Genomic DNA, 19,705 nt, shown 5'->3' with positions numbered 1-19,705 from the left:
CCAGGAGAGACCCAAAAGATCACAGCGATAGTAGATAATAAAACAGCAACAACCAAAGTCCTCTGCTCACCTGATCAGCCCTCGGTACATAATATATTCACACCATCTGTCTTGATCTGTGCTGTCAATATCCTAAATAAAGAACAGAGGAGAGAACGTTTAAAGCATAAAAAACAATACCCTATTCCGAACCCCCAAGAAAATGTGTGAACAACAGTAATAAACATGCATTTTGTGCACACTATTTTCTCTGCCTCACTCCTAATGATCCATTAAGGTCCCAATTATTTATTCATTCTACAGATATTTCTGGAGCACCTCCTGGGGGTCCATCTCGGCCCCGTACTGGGTGCTGGGGGTACAAAGGTGAGGGTGGGCTGCAGAGCGGGGCGGGCCAGAGAGCTGGTTCCCACCGGCTCTCCAGGTCTTTGACGCCGAGCAGAATTTACTGCCCCCCACCCGGGTCGTGCTGCACAGTACTCTGTACACACCAGCTACAGCCTTCCGCGTGGTTGTTTCTACGTCTCCAGCCTCCCCTTCCCCAGCAGAGGCTCTCTTAATCACGCTGGCTCCCTGGTACTTAGCATGAAGCCTGGCATTCGGCAGGAGCTCAGTCTGGGTTTGTTAAATTGAATCATTGGAAATAAACACATTTGGGGAGTAATCATGAGTCTTTTTGATGTTGAAAGCTGAAGACCAGTGTTATTTTTCATCAGAGAAGCAGAACATAAACATATTCTTTTTCTGTAACGTGCTGGGAAAACTCTAAATATGGAGCTTTTACACTGAAGAAATTTCCATCTTCTTCTTTTTAAAGAATCCTATAAATGAAAAAGAGACCTGACTCTTGATCTTTTCTCAATTTTACAGTTAAAATTTAACTTAAAGCAGGTTTTTAAATCGCTAAAACACTATTATCTCTTTCTTAATTTTTTCATAAGCTTAGTGGCGAACACAGGGACATTTGTCCATCTTTATTAGGACGTACATGTCACACTTACATACACACATGTATGTGCCTTGGCATACATGGGAAAATGACAATACATTTTTTAAATTAAACTTTAAAATGTTAAGGATGAAAAAAGCAAATAAATTGAAAGAGTACTGTCTGGTTTGCCTTGGAAAGAAAGAAAAATTCAGTCATTCCCTTGTACATACAGGGACTAATAAACAATGAATACATTAAACGGTCACGTTTTAGATTTTTTAACGATGCTGTCAAAATTGAAGGCTGCAGGATTCAAATACTCATTTCTTAAAGAGAAAAATCTGTTCATCCGAGCATCCATGATTAAAACTCCTCTCTGCATTAACAAACTTCCTGATAGAAAAAGCTATAGAAGAATCCACTGCCAGTCTTGACACAGCTTCTGACCAAAGTAGTGGTAACCAACAGAGGATTAAATAAAAATCAAATAAAATCTCTCTTCTTTAACACCGTCCACATCCCTTGCACACACAGAGAGAGTATAAGAATTCCTTCTCTTATTAGGATGCATTTTTCCCCTTAGATTTGCCAAATATTGTGTTATCTAACATTCTCTTGCACTTTAGAGACCACATACTTACACAATTATCTTATTTGATTTTATGCGTACATCCACATGTATGTAATATACACACACAGCGACCATTTACCGAGTGCCTCGTCCGTACAAGACTGAGGGCTCTGAGACATCATCTTCTATTTTGTCCTCATAACCACCCCATGATGCAACAGATATGACTATCACCACTTCACAGATGCGGCCACTGAGGCCTGAAGAATTTCAATAACTTGACCCCAGGTCACACCGCTGGTAAGTGCGGCCCCTGTCGGGCTAGTGAGACCACATGGAGACAGAGGCCCAGCCAACAACCAGCACCAAAGCCCCAGACATGTGAATGGGGCCATCTTAGACCCCCACCAGCCGCCGCCGCCAGCTGACTGCACGGGTGAACCCAGGCAAGGAGGGAAAACCACCACGCAACCCACAGAATCAAGGGAATCTTGAACCGTCGCTGTTTCTAAGCCACTGGGGTTTGAGGTGGTTTGTTACATGGCGTTTGGTGACCAATACCACCTCTTTTTATTCTTCTGACTTCTCCTTAATCTCTGTTTGTTACACAGCGCTTGGTGACCGTTACAACCTCCTTTCATTCTTCTGACCTCTCCTTAATCTCTCTTCTGAGATAATTCCCCTTGTTTTCCCTCTCCAGCACCCCCTCAACAGCCACATTAAATGCAGCCCTACCAGGAGTTTTCTCTGACCCGCCTCTCGCACTTCTCCAACTTCGTAACTGTGTCACCCACTTCCATGGTTCCCATGACCCCACAGACGGTGGCAGCAGCTTAATCTCTGTTTCTAGTCCTGACTGCCCTCCTCGATTCCAAATCCGTATACCCAGCTGCCTGTTGGACATCTCCATCAATCTCCCACAGACGCCTCCACTCAGGCTAGGGCTGAACTCACGGTCATCCTTGCGGAACTCTCCTTCCTTCAGTGTTCTCTTTAGTAACGTCGCGATCATAAACCCTCTGACGGAAGCCCAAATCAGGAGTCCATCCTGACTTCCCTTGCCACTTCATCCACTGCTGCCGAGATTCACTCGTCCCCCAGGTATCTGACTGCCTTCCTCCCCAGGTTGTAGTGTTTTTAGCTGTGTGTGTATCAAGATTTCATAGTGAAGTCCTGACCTCCTGTACATCGAGGTGTGGCCATGTGACTCAATTCCAGTCCATGAAATCTAAGTAGACGTGTTGGAGGTTAGTTTCCTGGCATTTGCCTTTAGAGATGACTTGCATATGCTCTTGGCCCCTTCTTTTTCCCCTCCTCTGTCTGCTGGCTAGAATGTGGATGAGAACCACGAGGCGAACCTGGGAATGCAGGCTCTGTAAAGTGAAGCCACAGGACAGAAGGGGCACATTCCTAACACCCTGGAGGGCACCGGTACTAAGAGCACCCGCCCAGACTTTTACATGAAGAAATACATTGCTCTCCTGTGTAAGCCACAGTGGAAACCCTCATCACACCCTGGTCCTTCTCATCTGTCTTTCCAAGCACTTGGTAAAATGGGTAAGCCTTTTTCTCTGCAAATAGCTCAAGACATGATGTTGAAAGCAAAAGGTAAAGGACCAAGAAGTCTACATAGGGCTTAATGAAATATTACAATTCTATATTTCATGATCAGTTCATGCATTTAACATTCCCGCGCACATATGTCTCAAGGATTTGATTTGTGTGTCAGTTCCCTGGAGCGTGATGGTATCTGGGGACACTGACAAATTGAGGTTTTAGACCCGAACAGGTAGGGACTGATTTCCGTTAGTGAGGCCCTGTATGGCTGATCAGCCCGCCTCTCTGTATATTTCCTTCTATGTTTTACTCTCAGCATCATAATCAAGTTGCATAAGGTAGCAGATTTTATTTCCTAACATGGCTACAATAACCCACTTTCCACACGGCGTTCTTATAATTTGACTTTGATACTCCTCCCATGGAGAGATGGGATTTCTGTCTCTCCCACTTAAATGCGAGCAGGGGTCACATGAGAGCGGAGGTCATGCTACGTAACCCACAAGGCTGGGGTCCTATAAGGCAATACAACTTTTTCCTGATTCTCTGTGGGGCATACTCTGAGAACCCGGCCGTCTAGAGGGAGGAAGCCCAAGCTAACCCGTGGAGAGAAACCAGGACCGCCAACCGCCAGCACCAACTTGCTACCTGGGAAGCATCTGCAAAGTGGACCCTCCAGCTCCCAGCTGAGCCTCCCAGCTGTGGGACACGGAGATGAAGCTCCCCCCAGCCCCCATCCCAGTCCACACTGCAGATCCAGGAGCCACAGACAATAGCTGTTGTGTAAAACCAGCATGTCTCTTGGTTTTCTGTGCAGCGGTATATAATCAAAATACCTATTAAATCGTTGCACTGGGTTGTTGGTTTTTTTTTTAACATGAAGAAGAAACATTTTACCGAAGAAATCAGAAATCCTATTAAGATTATGTTACCTTGACGTTGCCATGTTCAGTGAGCTGTCTATAATCTCTGGACCCAGGTGCTGAAGTGATGTAGCCCAGAAATATCACTTGCTCGGAGCTCCTTTTCAGTAGTTTTGAAACAGCAATTGCCTGAAGTTTCCTGTCAAGGTCATCTCTGAAATGCAAAAATGTACTTCTTTATTGTATTTGCAAGACAATTCTTAAAAAGCGCTAGCTATGTAAGTTCCCAAAGAATATCTTCCCCCAGTAGGCAAACCCCAAGTCATTCCTACTTGGATGAATGAGTTAACACTATGCAAATGCACAAGACAGAGACACCGCGCTTTGGCCAGGCAGGCTGACAAAGACTCTGGACTAAGAACGTGATCTTTCCCCACATATCAGTTGAAGTCAAGTTGATTGAAGTGTCTATTCAAAGACAGCATTTTGCTTGGTTTTTCATCAGAAGGAATAGCATCAGTAATCTAAGAGCTGATCGCCAGTATTACAGCTAAAGACTAGTAGGCAGGGGCACCTGGGTGGCTCAGTGGGTTAAGCCTCTGCCTTCGGCTCAGGTCATGAACTCAGGGTCCTGGGATGGAGCCCTGCATCGGGCTCTCTGCTTAGCGGGGAGCCTGCTTCCCCCCCGCCTCTCTCTGCCTACTGCTCCGCCTACTTGTGATCTCTCTCTCTCTCTGTCAAATAAATAAATAAAATCTTAAAAAAAGAAAAAAAAGAAGGCAACAGACTCTGGGAAATGTGGTTCCCTGCGATGTTTAGGCAAGAGGGAGACAAGCCAGGAATGGATCCAAGAGCAAAGAGGCAGTAGAACCCATACAGGCATCTATAGAGACAAGTAGCTAATAATGACTTAAGCAAAACAAAACCAAACCATAAATAAATAAATAAACAAACCATGACAAAGGCAGATAGAGATGGCCAAGAACTGTCAAGATCAGAGAAACCTCACTGAGGTAGGATCTGAAGGCAGAAGTAAGCCCAGATAAGAATGTACAGACAGCTGAGTACTATTAAAAGATGTCTCAAGAAATAGAAGAGTAGAAGAATTGCCATTTGTTAAACATCTTTGATACCGAATATTCACAATCACTGAGAGGCAGGCATTAGCTCTATTTTTAAATGAGGCTGAGGACCGTGCCTAGGGTTATTGTGTAACTTCGGTGTCCTGATCTGTTCTTAGCCCTCCCATGTGCCCAGAGAGGCTCACCCATGCAGAAAAGCATCTCCTGGGCTCTCTCTTTTCTGCTGATACCCAGTTAGGTTTGGCCATTTGGAGGCACCAGCAGGAGAGAAAAAGGTGGGAGGAGAGAGAAATTTGGGTATTTCTTCCCCAGGAGCTGTATTCGTTATGCTTCGTGGTCCCTCTTCCCGACTGCTATAGTATCTCTGATCTGTCCTTCTGACCCTCGCCATCTTGGTGAGTAGTTCCGTAACTAGGTCTGTGGTGAATTCTCTTCCTTCTGAAACACACAGCTGGAATTCAGATCTGGCCCAGAGAATTCCAAGGTCACTGTACCACAGAGAGTGTTTTCATGCAAATATATTTTAGCAATATATTATTGGGAAAAAAAATCTATGAATTTGGTTTCACATTTTCTCAGGAGATTAATTTCATTCAGTGATAATAGTAAAAATAAATAGTATGCTGGGGTGCCTGGCTGGCCCATTTGGAGGAACACGTGACTCTTGATCTCGGGGTCAGGAGTTTGAGCCCCATGTTGGGTATAGAGATTACTTAAATAAATATGAATTTTTTAAAATAGTATATGTATGAGTATAAAGAAAGGAGAGGAAAGGAGGGAGGGAACATGATGGGGAGGAGGAGGGAGTAAGAGAAAGAACACATTTTCTGTTTCCTTACCTGTTAGTGTTTGATCAGCCCAATAACCCTATAATGTGGGCTGGGAAAAATAATTTTATCCAATTCAGCCCAACAACCCTGTAATGTGGGCTGGGAAAAATAATTTTATCCAATTCAGCCCAACAACCCTATAATGTGGGCTGGGAAAAAATAATTTTATCCAATTCAGAACAAGAGGACTGGAACTCGCTGAGGTTATCTTACAACAGGACCAAATTGTAACTACAGACTACAAGTTCTGCACTCTTTCTTCTATGTATTTTTATGATGTTATAAGGAAAAAAAGTGGTGATTACCTGGTGACTCAATTAATTGCAGAAAATAGCATTAATTTTAGTTACGGTGTGCACCTGAATGCTTCTAAGGAATGCTGCGATTTCCTATCTATTCGCGGTAAAGAGGTATTTGTGTAGTTGGTAATTTAAAAATTCTTGTTGAATCAGCTAATAACATGCATAGAAATTCCATAATTCACTCCTCATATGACTTCCTATTCGTATGCTCTAATCACTAGGAAATGAAATCTCTCAATATTTATTCACACTAGCGATTTTTTTTTTTACCTAGTATTGTAGAAAACAATGGCAAATGGAAACATGTAGTGATGGCTTCTCAGATTATTCAAAGGATGACTGTCTTCATGTCACCTGCTGGGGGGGTGGGGGGGCTACAGTGCTCACGGACAGGGCATCAACAGAGCGGTGACTCCCGGGGCAAAGACCGCGCCTAGCTCTGTGCCTGGAACACAGCAGCTGCTTGATCTGTGTTTGATGAGGCCGTTCTTTTTCACACTGCCCAACAGACCTTACATTTAGAGTTCTCTGATTTGGTTTAATAACAACAGCCGGTATGAACTGAGCACTTACTGTATCCATGTACTTTGCATGAGATAATATCTCATTTAATTCTCACAAGAACACTATGAGATCAGTACATTACAAATGTGACCGTGGAGGCCCGAGGCAATTAAATAACCTGGTGAGGGATACACTTTCAGTTAGGATTCAGACCAGAGGGTCTGATTTCCATGCTTTCCACGGTCTGGAATTCCATGCTTCTAGCCACTCAGATACACTGATTCCCTCCCTGGAGTTACCGCTCCTCAGTGTTAGCTAGCGTTGTTGCTGCCAGTGTCACTGTACGTGTGCACATAGGTGTGCACATCTGCACGCACGCATGAGTATATGTGTGCACGCATGTATTAGCAAATCAAGTGAGTAAGTGAGAACATGAGAAAGGTGTGGTGTTGATTAGAGAGCTTTAAATCTGCGCTTGATAGAAAGTTAGAAAAAGTAACCCTTCCCTCCTCTTTTCCAAGCACATTCTGAGGGCTCTCTTTTCTCTTCTCTTTCAAGTCTATTTACATTTTGGAGGTTAGAAGGAGTTAAATGGGGCAGGAGGAAAAAAGCAAAGGGAAAAGGGGAAGGGTTCTCTTCAGCCACTTCTTAGATGAAGACCTTGCAACTTTAAACACAAAAGCTCCTATTTTTTAAAAGCCAAACCCAATGCGATATAAGGTCAGTAGAATGGTTTTTGAACGCCTGTTCTTGCGACGTGAAAATTATTGAGAGAAACAGAGGCACTTCTTCAAACAGCTTTTTAAAGCGATACGGACCATCAGTATCATCTGTCCTCTAAACACCCTTCCCACTTCTAAAGAGACAAGCAAGGGTCCAGTGACGAATGGTTCACATTATTACATTTGAATGGTCTGTTTATGTTACTGAGCTGTGACTTAGCTCAGAAGATATTCAAGTATGCCTTCGCAGATCCACAGAATGCTGGGAGAGAACCAGAAAATACGGGAGCAGACACATTGGTTTTGTTGAGGCGAAGCTCACAATACAGCGGTGTTGTTCTGATGGTCTGTGTGCGATAGAGCTCTGTGGCCTCTTGTCGTTGATGTGGACAGGACCTCTATGCCTGTCTTATAGCACTTTAGGTTAATATTTTCAATTGTTATTACAGAATGTTTAGCATGGTGGAATATAAATTATATACTTTTATCTTTACTTTTATGATATATGGTTGGCATTATTCATGATTTATTCAGCACAAAGTCACTGGTTGTAAGTGTCATCCTTCGGGGATAAATCTCACTCCCCATTCCTCATGTCCCTTTACAGAAGGACTTGCTTAGAAAACCACGCCTGGCCTCTCTCTCTCACACCTTTCACTTTTTGGGAGGACTTTTCTAACTTGTTGAGTTTGGCAGAATGAACTGGGTGTGCCTTCCTAAAATCCTTCCCTCTCTTCTCCTAGAAACCTGCCAGCTTGCAGACAGGGTGCTTCTGGCATATTCTTTCTATACCAAGGGGAGAGTTTGACGGGGCAGACTCTGCCCCTCCCACTCGGTCTGCGGCTTTGGGAGAGTCAGTTTCCTGTATTATTGGGGGGATGTTTCAGCAGGCCCGTGGGGACAAACTTAAACCGTGTCGCCCACATAAGCTTATCAGAATTAAGAGAGAGTTTGATCTCCCTGCCAGATTTCCCTGCCTACCCATTAGCAGACTGTGAGAACATGAGGGCAAAGGGGATATCGTTTAGTACCCTCAAATCCCAGCAGTAGTAATCCTGTAGGAAAAGGGAATTTCCCTTTTCTGTAGTCTGGTTTAGCATGTGGCTGAGTATGAGCCGGCCTCGAGCAGGGTCTACCTCACGCCTTGCTGCACCATCCTGTCCGACAAGTCATCCACCCTCTCTCAGTCCACAGTCTTTATCTGTAAAATGGGACTATAATGGTTCTAACTGTGTAAAATAATGCACCTAGCACAGCACCTGCTCAGCCACTGTTGGCTCACATGGGACCCTGGTCACAGCCCTGGACCCTCACTAAGGACTGCCCGCATCTCAAAGGTTTCTATGCCTCATTCTTTTTTTTTTTTTTTTTTTAAGATTTTATTTATTTGACACAGAGAGAGAGAGATCACAAGTAAGCAGAGAGGCAGGCAGAGAGGGGGAAGCAGGCTCCCCACGGAGCAGAGAGCCCAATGTGGGGCTCAATTCCAGGACCCTGAGATCATGACCCGAGCCGAAGGCAGAGGCCCTAACCCACTGAGCCACCCAGGCACCCCTCTATGCCTCATTCTTAAAACCAGCTACAGAAGGAAAAATGCTTGGGGAGTAAATAAAAATAAATAAATAAATAAATGTCAATGCGTGGAAATCAAAGTAATGTGTTAATCATATTTCTTGGGATTCGGGTACTATGAGAAAGACCGAAGAAACGCACTCGTGATTCCCAAAGTGTGTCACCACAAAATCCACGAGTTTGCCCGAGATGGTCACGGTCAGTGTGATGGCTGGTGCGATCTCGCCCTCTGGTGACGGAAGAAGGTGATGCTCCGATCTCACAATCGGATACCGGGACAAAACCATGATCCTACGTTGGAATGAAAAGAAACATGCACATCACCGTGGGTCCCACCACATCACGGAGACAGGAATAAGCTCAGGTGTTAAAAAGGGACATGTGGCACTTCAGGCAAACCGCTGAGGGCCATTCAGAGCACGAACGTGCAGTCGGCGAGACAGGGCAATAAATCTCCACTCTTTAGCATGTCTCGCTGTGTCCCTAAGCACAACACCATCAACTCTGCTTTAATAAACGCTATGGGGACACAGAAAGGGCAGACTTAGTAATACCCAAAATCCGTTTTCCTTGCATTGTTACTCTGGCAACATATTTGCACAAACCGTTCTAATATTGATCGGCACGTTTGGGAATGTACAGTCTTGCCAGCAAGGACACAGAGTAACAATTCACAAAAGTTGAAATTCTGAACTGTCTGATAAAGATACGAAAACATGTCCTACCTCGCTCCAAGACCAAGAAGTATGTATGAAAAGGACGAGCAGAGCTCTGACCTCAGCCAGTGCACTTCCCCGGCTGCACGCGCACTCTCTGGCCCCCGATGGAGTCCTTCTAGCAGGAGCATCTCTGCAGCGACGTTACCTGAATCTACACACGTGTCCAGCTGGCCCTGCCCCACTGGGCCCTCCAGGATGCACACAGCTGTCTACTACTGGACATCGCTTAACTAACCCAGAGGCATCTCAAGTTCAGCACATTCCCGCCGCTCTGCCCGGTCCGTCCCATCCCATTACACAGTGTCATCTCTACCAGACATTCAGGTAAAAACACAGTGATGTTGCCCTTGTCCCTTCCCCGGCCCTGACACCTCAACCACCAGCAAGTCCTGTCAGCTCTGTTCAGAGTAGTTCCAGAATGTGCTCCCTTCTCTGCATGCTCAGGGCCCCCGCTGTCACCTCTCACCTGTCCTAGGGCCTCTACCTCCTCACCTGTCTCCTCGCACATTCCGTTTGCCCTCAACACGCTCTTCTGGGAGCAGCCAGAACGAACTTTTTAAAATGCAGATCAGATCAAATGGCTCTAATCTAAAACCCAGCCAATGGTTCCCCATCAAAACTGAATTACTCAGTCCCCAGCATGGACTACCGGGTTCCCTAAGATCAGGGGCCTGCCCTTGACCTCATTTCTTATCAGCTCCCCCTCAGGCCCCACATTCAGGCCCACCATGCCTGATCCTGCTCGAGTCTTTACACTGACAGTTCCGGCCTTTTGCCGAGGGTGGATCAGGGTGCCGGGGGCTTACGAAACCTCAGCTCCTACACGGAACGGTTTATAACGCTGAAGAACTGAAAATATCCAACAACAGGGACACCCTTCAAACAATCACAGAATGTGCGTATCTTCCACACTTCCTCATCCCCCCCAGGAAGTCTCCTGGGACATACTCATAGGACTAAGGTATGACAACAACAACGTTCCACTCGAAGCCCGTGCCGCCTGGTCTTCGGGGCTGTGTTCCCAAGGTACACTCACCCCCACGTGTGATCCCGAGTGCTTGGGCCAAAGTCAGTATAGAAACCCAGCTTCTCCCCTAGCCACATGGTTAAGTCATTGTTCCCAATGTAAGGCTTAGAGGCATCACTCTCCAAAATTGTTATGAAATCTGCACCTATTCAGGAAAAAAAAATGCACACAGTGAGTAACCACAGCTGTGCAAAAGCAATTCGCAAAACTTTATTCTTAAACTCTTTGCCTTTCCTCCTAAGTCAAAAAAGAAAAAAAATAAAACCCACAAAGTAATTTCTAATGAGTCACTAAAGTGAAGCTGGTCAAACCTGAGCTATAAAAGGAGTTTTCCTATGTTTAGAATGTAATTAGAACACAGGCTACCTCGAAGAAATTCAGGAGAGGATAAAAGCATAGTTTCTAAATTTTCAAGTATTTCTAACCTCTTTCCCCAAATTTCAAATAAGCATAATGCCTTTCTCAAATAGCCAAATGATGCTCAGAAATACCAGAGTGTACGCCAAGCATTTAGTCCTGGGTTTTTCAGAGCCTGGCCAGAGGTGCCTCGGAGGCCCACAATCAGGACGAAGGGCCATGGAAATTTCTCAGTGACATTAGAATCGAACAGACCCCCAGCAATTCTCAGGAGATGTGGTCATCATTAGGAATAAGCAGCACAGTTTAGTCCTTTCCGTGTCTTGCTCCCTACTCCATGAAGCTGATCTGAGAACCAGCTTCCTGCATCTGGGAGAGGATGCTTCCTACAAGGATGAACACTCCAGGGCACAGAAACTTAAAAACTCTTGAGAACAATCTGCTTTACAAAGGAGCATCCCTCTGACCCAGTCTGCCTTCTAACCCAACCGCTTTCTCATCGCCAGCAGTGGGTCCCCGAGCAGCAGAAGCCAGCAGCAGGAGCATCTCTCAGAGCACAGACAGGACAAGAACTCCCTGCAGAGACTCGGGAGGAGGCTTTGCTCTGAACCAACCGAACGTATGGCTCTCAAAGACAGATGTGGTCATCCTTCTGCAGCTGCCTCCCCGAGGAAAGCCTTTCTTTTTTTTTTTTAAGATTTTATTTTTATTTATTTGACAGACAGAGATCACAAGTAGGCAGAGAGGCAGGCAGAGAGAGAGGAAGAAACAGGCTCCCCGCTGAGCAGAGAGCCCGATGCAGGGCTCGACCCCAGGACCCTGGGATCATGACGTGAGCCGAAGGCAGAGGCCTCAACCCACTGAGCCACCCGGGCGCCCCGGGGAAAGCCTTTCTAAGAGATTAGTTTACAACCCAGCAAACCCTCCTCCTATTACTTATGATCTTGTTCATAGATTTTTTTTTTTAAGATCTTATTTATTTATTTGAGAGAGAGAGCATGAGAGGGGAGAAGGTCAGAGGGAGAAGCAGACTCTCCATGGAGCTGGGAGTCCAATGCGGGACTCGATCCCAGGACTCCGGGATCATGTCCCAAGCCAAAGGCAGTTGCCTAATCATATGAGCCACCAAGGCACCCCTTATGATCTTGTTCAAAATAAAACTTAACAATAGTAGTTTCTCAAAACCTGGAACTAATTCCGGTGAAAGACTTACCTGTTTGATTGAGTACTTGAGCCGATCTTTCTAGACTGGACCATCCTTCATTGTCGTAGCCAAACCTAAGAGGCCAGATGGCAGCTGAGACCTCTGTGGTTGGTGCCTGAGGAACAGTTTTAAGGGGAATTTAAGATGACTGTGCTATGGTGAGCGCTGTGAAGTGTATAAACCTGGTGATTCACAGACCTGTACCCCTGGGGCTAATAATACATTGTATGTTAATAAAAAATAAAAAAATTTAAGATGACTGTGAACAATGGCAGTTTTCTCCACCTCTCTACCGAAATTTGTATTTCAGCAAAGGAATTTTCTTAGTGAATTTGTCCACATTTAATTCATAAAAAGAGGGAGCTATTTGCTAGATGATAGTCTCATAATAAATCTTCTGTGCACTTCTAGTTTGAGCTTAGAAGTTAGGAGGAATATTTGGAAAGTGAACATTTATAACGAGCATTGTTTATAATAGCAAGAAAACAGAAGCAACCTGGCTGTTGTTTCAATAGGAAAATAGGAGAATGGGTGAGTGAGTGGTGTCACGTATGTAAAACGGAATAGTCCACAGCCCCAGTAAATGAGCTAGGGCTGCATGTTTCCATATGGATGAATCTTATAAAAGTGATTTTAAGTTAAAAACAGTAAGTTGCAAAATGTATATGTCAGGTGACATTTAGGTAAGGTCAAAAACGTGGAAAAACAATATCATCTGGGGCTGTATCGTAGGTAGTAACAAGATAAAAAAAAAGTATGAAAATGATAAACACCATATTTCAGATAGAGGCTACCCTTGCACAGGAGAGGAATGAGATCACAGGGGGTACAAAGAGTCCTTCAACAGATCTATAAAGCAGTCTGCTGGTTCCGAGTCACACATGTTGTTATTCCTCTACTGTTCTGATAAGGCCAACGTTCCGGAGCACAGCCCTCTCGGAGGCTTCATCTTTTGGGTCCATGGGCTGAGTCAGAGAATCACTGCCCAACCCAAACCATCCATCTCAAAAGAGTACCTAACCGATCTATAACAGGGATCCTGAGAAAGAGTATGGCGAGAACAAATCCATCACCACAATTGGAAAAACAACCTAAAGTCGACCATACAGTTCGAACTGGGAGAAAGATCAGTAACAACCTCTTTGCAGTGGAGGGCCACTACGTAACACAAACAGCTCAGAGCACCAGCCCCATAAGCTGGGCTTTCCATCCTTATGCAGGAAAGATTATTCAGTTGAGTATCAATAAAAGAGAATGACACCATCAACATGAATTTCAAGAGGCATGATTATATTCATCAAGCTATCCCTTTTCACAGAACTCTAACTACAATTAACCCTGGATTTCACCACTCCAAAACTCATTATTCTCTCATTCTTCCCCTGTCAATAAATGCCACCACCCTCCCCAGTCGCTCAAGCCAAAGCATGAAAGTCATTCTTGATTTCCCCATCCAGCAACATCGAATCCATCAGCAAATCCTATCAACTCTACTTTCAGAATATCACTGACTGGAACAACATGGGAGTTAGGGGCGCTGTGCCCCTGCACAGTTGGGTATCTTGGTCACCTTCGTCACCTTTTTCTCTCCTTTGAGGAGAGTGTCACCTTTGACTGTCCCAAACCTTAACTATTAATAGCCTCCTGTTGACTGGAAGCCTTACCCATAACCTAACAGGCGAGTAACACATATTTTATACATTATATACTGTATTCTTACCATAAAGTAAGCTAGAGAAAAGAAAATGTTATTAAGAACATCATAGGGAAGGGAGAACACATTTACTGTCCTGTACTCTGGTTATTGATACTGTGAGTTTACATCGTCTGTTTACAGTATGAATCGTGTATCAGTCCCTGCAGATGGTACATGTATTACTGCAGATGGTACATGTATTACTAACAGTAGACGTCAAAAATGAAAAGATAATATGAAAAACAACTTCATATTTGCTTGTAGCTCTAACAGTTCATGCACTGAGAATGAAGAAGCAGCAATGTTTGCTTTACGGTAACCTAGTGTAATCAATATGATTGCTTCACGGTAGCCTAGCCTATAGGCTGATGAGTGAATTGTTGTAAAATTTTTATGGCACACAGTATTACAGTCATAATTATAATGCGGTATTGAAAACAGTTACACTTAAAAAAATACACTTCCCTGTAACGATAGACTGATACATAGTTTCTGCAATTAGGAGAGAGAGAGGGAAAGAGGCACGCTGTACAGTAATATAATTCTTTGAAAGCAGAGTTACAGAACAGTAGGAAAATGAAGATGCTATTAATTTTACATCAGACACACTCACCTGCTCCCTACATAAGGACAGGCTGTCCACTTCCATGTGAGTCTTGTACACACCATTCTACATGCTGAATACTTGGGCGACAACGCCGACGACGAGCTCGAAGGTCTCATACGGTTCTTGCCGTCCAGGCATCAGATTGTCACACAAAGACACACACACGCACAACAGATTTATTAAGTGTACAGCGTGATGATTATTTTCAATCGGTGAAGTGGAAGTAGAGCACCAGGAAGGTCTTCATCCTCCTTGTCTTCACGTCGAGTAGGAAGAGGACGGGGTTGTCTTGCTGTCTCAGGGGAGCCGGAGGTGGAGCAGAAGGAAAGAGAGGCAGGCCCACTCGGTGTAACTTTCTGGAAATATACTGTCATTTTTGTCTGGCTTTCTTGCTTCTCCAGTTCTCTAACAATGTTTCTGCGTGGTCCAGTCCTTCCTCCACCATCTGCTTTAGGGGCAGTGCCCTTGTCATTGAAGGATGCTTGTCGTCGAAGAAATCAAAAGCCATCTTGCATAATCAGACCCCTTCTGCTGGATTGGCTCCTGTCGGTCTGTTTTCTGTCGCTGCTGCTTCTAGATCTTTCTCATCGCCTGGCACTGGTGCAGAAGCACCCATCTCCATCGGGCCGTCTCCTGCGCATTCTTTTGGTGTGCTGCCTGTCAGTTCTTGAGTTTCTCCAAGATGCGTATCTTGACACCCTTCAGCCTCCGCCATTTTTGCCGTTACCCACAGTCCCTTGCATGATTCCCTCGACCGGCTCTGTCATAAATCCTGTGAAGTCACGTTCACATCTGGACACAGTATTCTCCAGTGGGAATGTACTGTCCTGAGCTCGATGGCTTTCAGGGCTTTTGCTAAACAATGGCCTCTTCGGTGGTGTCATTCTTCCAGAGTTCCATGACGTTGTACCTGTCAGGTTCTCCTCCACAGCGTTGACAATCGTTCACAGACTACTGTGTGTAATGGGCCTGAAAGGGCCGTATGACTCCCTGATCTCTGAATCAGAGACGTGCGTGGGGGCAAGCAGACCTCTTCAGTGGCTTTGGTGCTGAACTCACGGGGTCCTGTGTGGCCGGGGCATCGTCTCCTATCCACAGAACTGTAAAAGGCTATCCGTACTGGCAAGGTCCTTTCTGACTTCGGGAACCAAGCATCGATGGGACCAATCCAGAAAAAGGGCTCTCCGCGCCCAGGCCTCCTTGTCGTACAATCAGAAGACTGGTAGCTGGTGTTTATCTTTTCCCCTTCAAGGCTCAGGATGAGCAGCTTTAGGGATGAAGAGAGCCCTCGACTAAGCCCAGCTGCGTTTGCACAGAACAGGGGAGTTAGCGCAGCCCTTCCCGTCTCAAATCCTGGCGCTCCCTTCTTTTCCATACTGACAGATGTCCTTTGTGGCATTTTTTTTCCCCACAATAGGGCACCTTCACCTGCATTAAAAACCTGTTCAGGCAAAAATCCTTTCTCCTCAATGACTTCCTGAATGGTGTCTGTGGACTCATCTGCTGCCTCTTGCTGGGCAGAAGCGGCTTCTCCTGTTGTCTTGACATTTTTCTAAGCCAAACCTTTCTAAAATTAAATTCTCCAGCTTTAGATCTTTCACCTTCCTTTTGCTTTGTTGTTCTATAAGGATTTCACTTTCTCTCAAGTCACCTTAGTCCAGAGGTGTGCCTTTCTTCCAGGAAACCTGCACCCCCACAAAAGTTGCATTTTCAGTATGAGATAAAAAGGTATTTTGCCAAAAGTGCAAGGTTTCCGTGCCTGCGGGTGTGGCTGTGGTACACACTGTGCGGTCTATCCGCTTCTCTCCAATTTCACTGCCCACCGCACCCATCCAAACGTCCACGCTTTCTCCCCTGAATTCCCTTTTCTTCTTTCGCAGTGGCCCTTACACTGGCTTCATTTCTCTCAGGATGCTGGTGAACGCAGCTGCAGACCCCGATCTGTAGGATATCCGGCAATTCAACTTTCCTTGTCATGACCGTCCTCTACTTCTTTGGAGCCCTTCTAGCATCACGAGGGACACTTTGTATGAGTCCCGTGGTGTTATTCAAGGTCTACGGTACTGTTTTACAGTCAAAACCACATGAGAACCATAAGAGATCACCTTTTTTTTTTTTTTTTAAGGTTTTACTCATTTATTTATTTATTTATTTGAGAGACAGCAAGAGAGAGAGAGAGAGCAGGGGGAGGAGAAGAGCGAGAGGGACGAGCAGATTCTGTCTGAGCCTGATGTGGGGCTCGATCCCACGACTCCGAGACCATGACCTGAGCTCAAATCTAGAGTCGGACGCTTTACTGCCTGAGCCACTCAGGTGCCCCAAGAGATCACTTTCCTGTGATAAGAAATTTACCAGAGAGATGAACTGCTCACCTGGAGATTAGCATCACACCACGTTTTAAGCTGATACAACACTTGAGCCCACTGCGGCAGCAACAGAAGGTGGCTATGACATTGTTATGGTAGCACAGTATGTACCACAGCTAATTTTATGCCGTTAGGATTTAATAGTGCACCTTTGTGCTTGTTTAGCTTTCTCTCCCCTACAAATGGTGCCATGCAAGGTCTGGGTTTGTGTACGCAAGGTTTGATACTTTTTACCTTTTTCTAATAAATTTGTGTATACTTTATTAGTAAATGACAAACTAGACTAGTCGCTCTTTTATGCACTCACAACACAACTTTTTCTGAAAATTTTCATTATTTCTAGGTAGTGCGCTTTGCCTACAAGTTTTCTCAAATTATTACAAATCTCCCAAAAAGGTTCCAACACACTCATTGAAAAAAAATCCGCATGTTAAGTCCATTGGCACAGTTCAAATTCGTGTTGTCCAAGGGTCAACGATATGTTCTAAGTCTATCCGCTTCTCTCCAGCTCCACTGCCCACTGCACCCATCCAAACTCCCACGGTCTCTCTGCTGAACAACTGAAAAAGCCTAATAACTTCTCTCCCTGCTTCTACTCTACAATCCATTCTGCACAGAGCAGAATGTGTGTGTGTGTGTGTGTGTGTGTGTGTGTGTGTCTACACACATATATATCACGCTTCTTCATGCTCCTGCTCAAAACACTCCAGTGGCTTCCAGTGCAAGGAAAATTAAATGAAGATGCCTCACTGTGCTCTGGGAGGCCCGCTGTGATAGGACCCAGCCCAGCCTCTCCTTCCTCATCTTCTCCCACTCTTCCCCTTACTCACCAAGTTCCAGCCACACCGGCCACCCTGGTGGGCCTCAGACACACCACGCTTCTTTCCCCTCAGCCCTGTACACGCGTGCCCTCTGCCCAAATCTTCTTCCCCTGGCTCTGTGAATAAGTCTCGACTCAAATCTCATCACGTCCTCAGAGCAGCCTTCTCTAACCACCCAGACCCTGTTCCTCCTCTCCACTCCATAATCCTATCTGCTTCTGAGCGTCCTGACCTAAAGTGATGGTCTTTATTTGCTCCCCAGAATACCATCTTTCTCCCCTACTAGAATGGAAGCTCCATGGGGGTCTGGTCCAGCCTGTTTACTCCTATATCCCTGGAACCAGGCACACAAGAGACATTCAGTAAGCGTTTACCAAATGAATGAATGAATGAATGAGTGAATGAATGAAAAGAACAGGTATTAAATCCAACTGAAATGAATGACTCCTTTTAAAAAGGGTCCCTGGCTGACATTAGGGGTCTTCTTCTGACATTATGTTACAACAACAACAACTAACAATTAAAGGACAAAAGAGAGAGACCATATAATGAATTACTTACTTATTAAGAAATAATTACCCAAAAAAAGAAAAAAAGAAAGAAAGAAAGATAAAAAGAAACAGCTACTGAGTTCTGAATACGGACCAAGCACTTTGTGAGGTGCTGGAGTCACAAAGGTAAACGAGAGAAGCCTGGTCTCTGTCCTTGGTATAGATTTCATTTATATGAAAAAAATATGCCTGGTAATACAGAATACTAAAACTCAAAGTTAACCCTCAAATTCTACTTTCATCAAAACTGTAACTCTGTTACAAAACACATCAGACTTCACAAGAGCAGAAACCACAACACTGCAACTTAGCCTTCCTTCTGCCCACCTATCTAGAAGAGAAAGGGGCCAGAAAGCATTTAAAACTGTAGACAGCAAGAGGAAAAGGGAAGGCCGGAAAACTTCCATGCCCATCAATATGCAAGCTACCCCAAATCTTCAAATTCAAGAATTATCCAAAAGATCATTTTTAAATCAGACTCTCATATTGTTGCCTTCAACAGTATCTGCCAAACAGTACAAAAAAGTCCACTATAAAATAGTTCTTTATTTCATAGTTTAGATATGTTAAATCATGGAATATGGAAATATGGAATATATATGGAATATGGAAAATATAATTTCATTCAACAAAAATTATTAGTATCTTGCCTTTAATAAATGGGTCTATCCCAAGAATCCAATTTCATGAAATAATTCTATTATGTTATCAGCCTATGACCCAAGGCTTCAAGAGATAGTTTACAGAGCCCTGAAGTCATGAGATGCAGATCTACGGTTCAGGCATAATGAAAATGGGCCCAACACGCTTCCGCTGCGCCACTCTGCTCAGGCATAATGAAAATGTACAAATACATGCATGTATATGGATTCATACCATATAAAGTTCTGTATCAAAAGTTTTCATTACTTACCCCTTTGCCCAATTTCCTCTCATAGGTTTTATGCCGTAGTCCTAATCCCAATAGCCCCACACCAACAAGCAGCCACAAAACTAAACAGAAAGAAGAAATAATTGTTTAAAAGAAACGAGGTTTGTCTTTTTAAAAATATTCTGTAAGTAATGCTGTAATAAGCATAAGGGTGCATAGATCTTTTCAAAGTCATGTTTTCATCATCTTTGAGTAAATACCCAGAGAAGGGATTACTGGATCACATGGTAGTTCTGTTTTTAATTTTTTTTTTTTAAGATTTTATTTATCTGACAGAGAGAGAGAGACAGCGAGAGAGGGACACAAGTAGGGGGAGTAGGAGAGGGAGAAGCAGGCTTCCCACAGAACAGGGAGTCCTATGTGGGGCTCAATCCCAGGACCCTGGGATCATGACCCAAGCCAAAGGCAGCCACTTAACTGACTGAACCACCCAGGCGCCCCTATTTTTAATTTTTTGAAGAATCCCCATACTGTTTTCCATAGTGGCTGCAC

General features: G+C 44.5%; 1 protein-coding gene across 1 annotated transcript in view; it reads right to left on the bottom strand.

Annotated features, from left to right (window-relative positions):
* CWH43 (cell wall biogenesis 43 C-terminal homolog) overlaps positions 1-19,705 on the bottom strand; it is a 54,776-nt gene that overhangs the window by 12,445 nt on the left and 22,626 nt on the right. The window contains exons 9-14 of the mRNA XM_080797404.1: positions 19,196-19,275; positions 12,251-12,356; positions 10,690-10,825; positions 9,076-9,225; positions 3,992-4,136; positions 71-132 (exon numbers count right to left, since the gene is read on the bottom strand). Of these exons, the coding sequence (XP_080653530.1) occupies positions 71-132; positions 3,992-4,136; positions 9,076-9,225; positions 10,690-10,825; positions 12,251-12,356; positions 19,196-19,275 (679 nt within the window). The remainder of the gene's footprint in view (positions 1-70; positions 133-3,991; positions 4,137-9,075; positions 9,226-10,689; positions 10,826-12,250; positions 12,357-19,195; positions 19,276-19,705) is intronic.

Source organism: Martes martes (assembly GCF_963455335.1).
Source record: "Martes martes genome assembly, chromosome: 2".
NCBI lineage: Eukaryota > Metazoa > Chordata > Mammalia > Carnivora > Mustelidae > Martes > Martes martes.
Note: the sequence above shows the minus strand (reverse complement) of the source record. Positions and strands in the feature narration are given on the sequence as shown.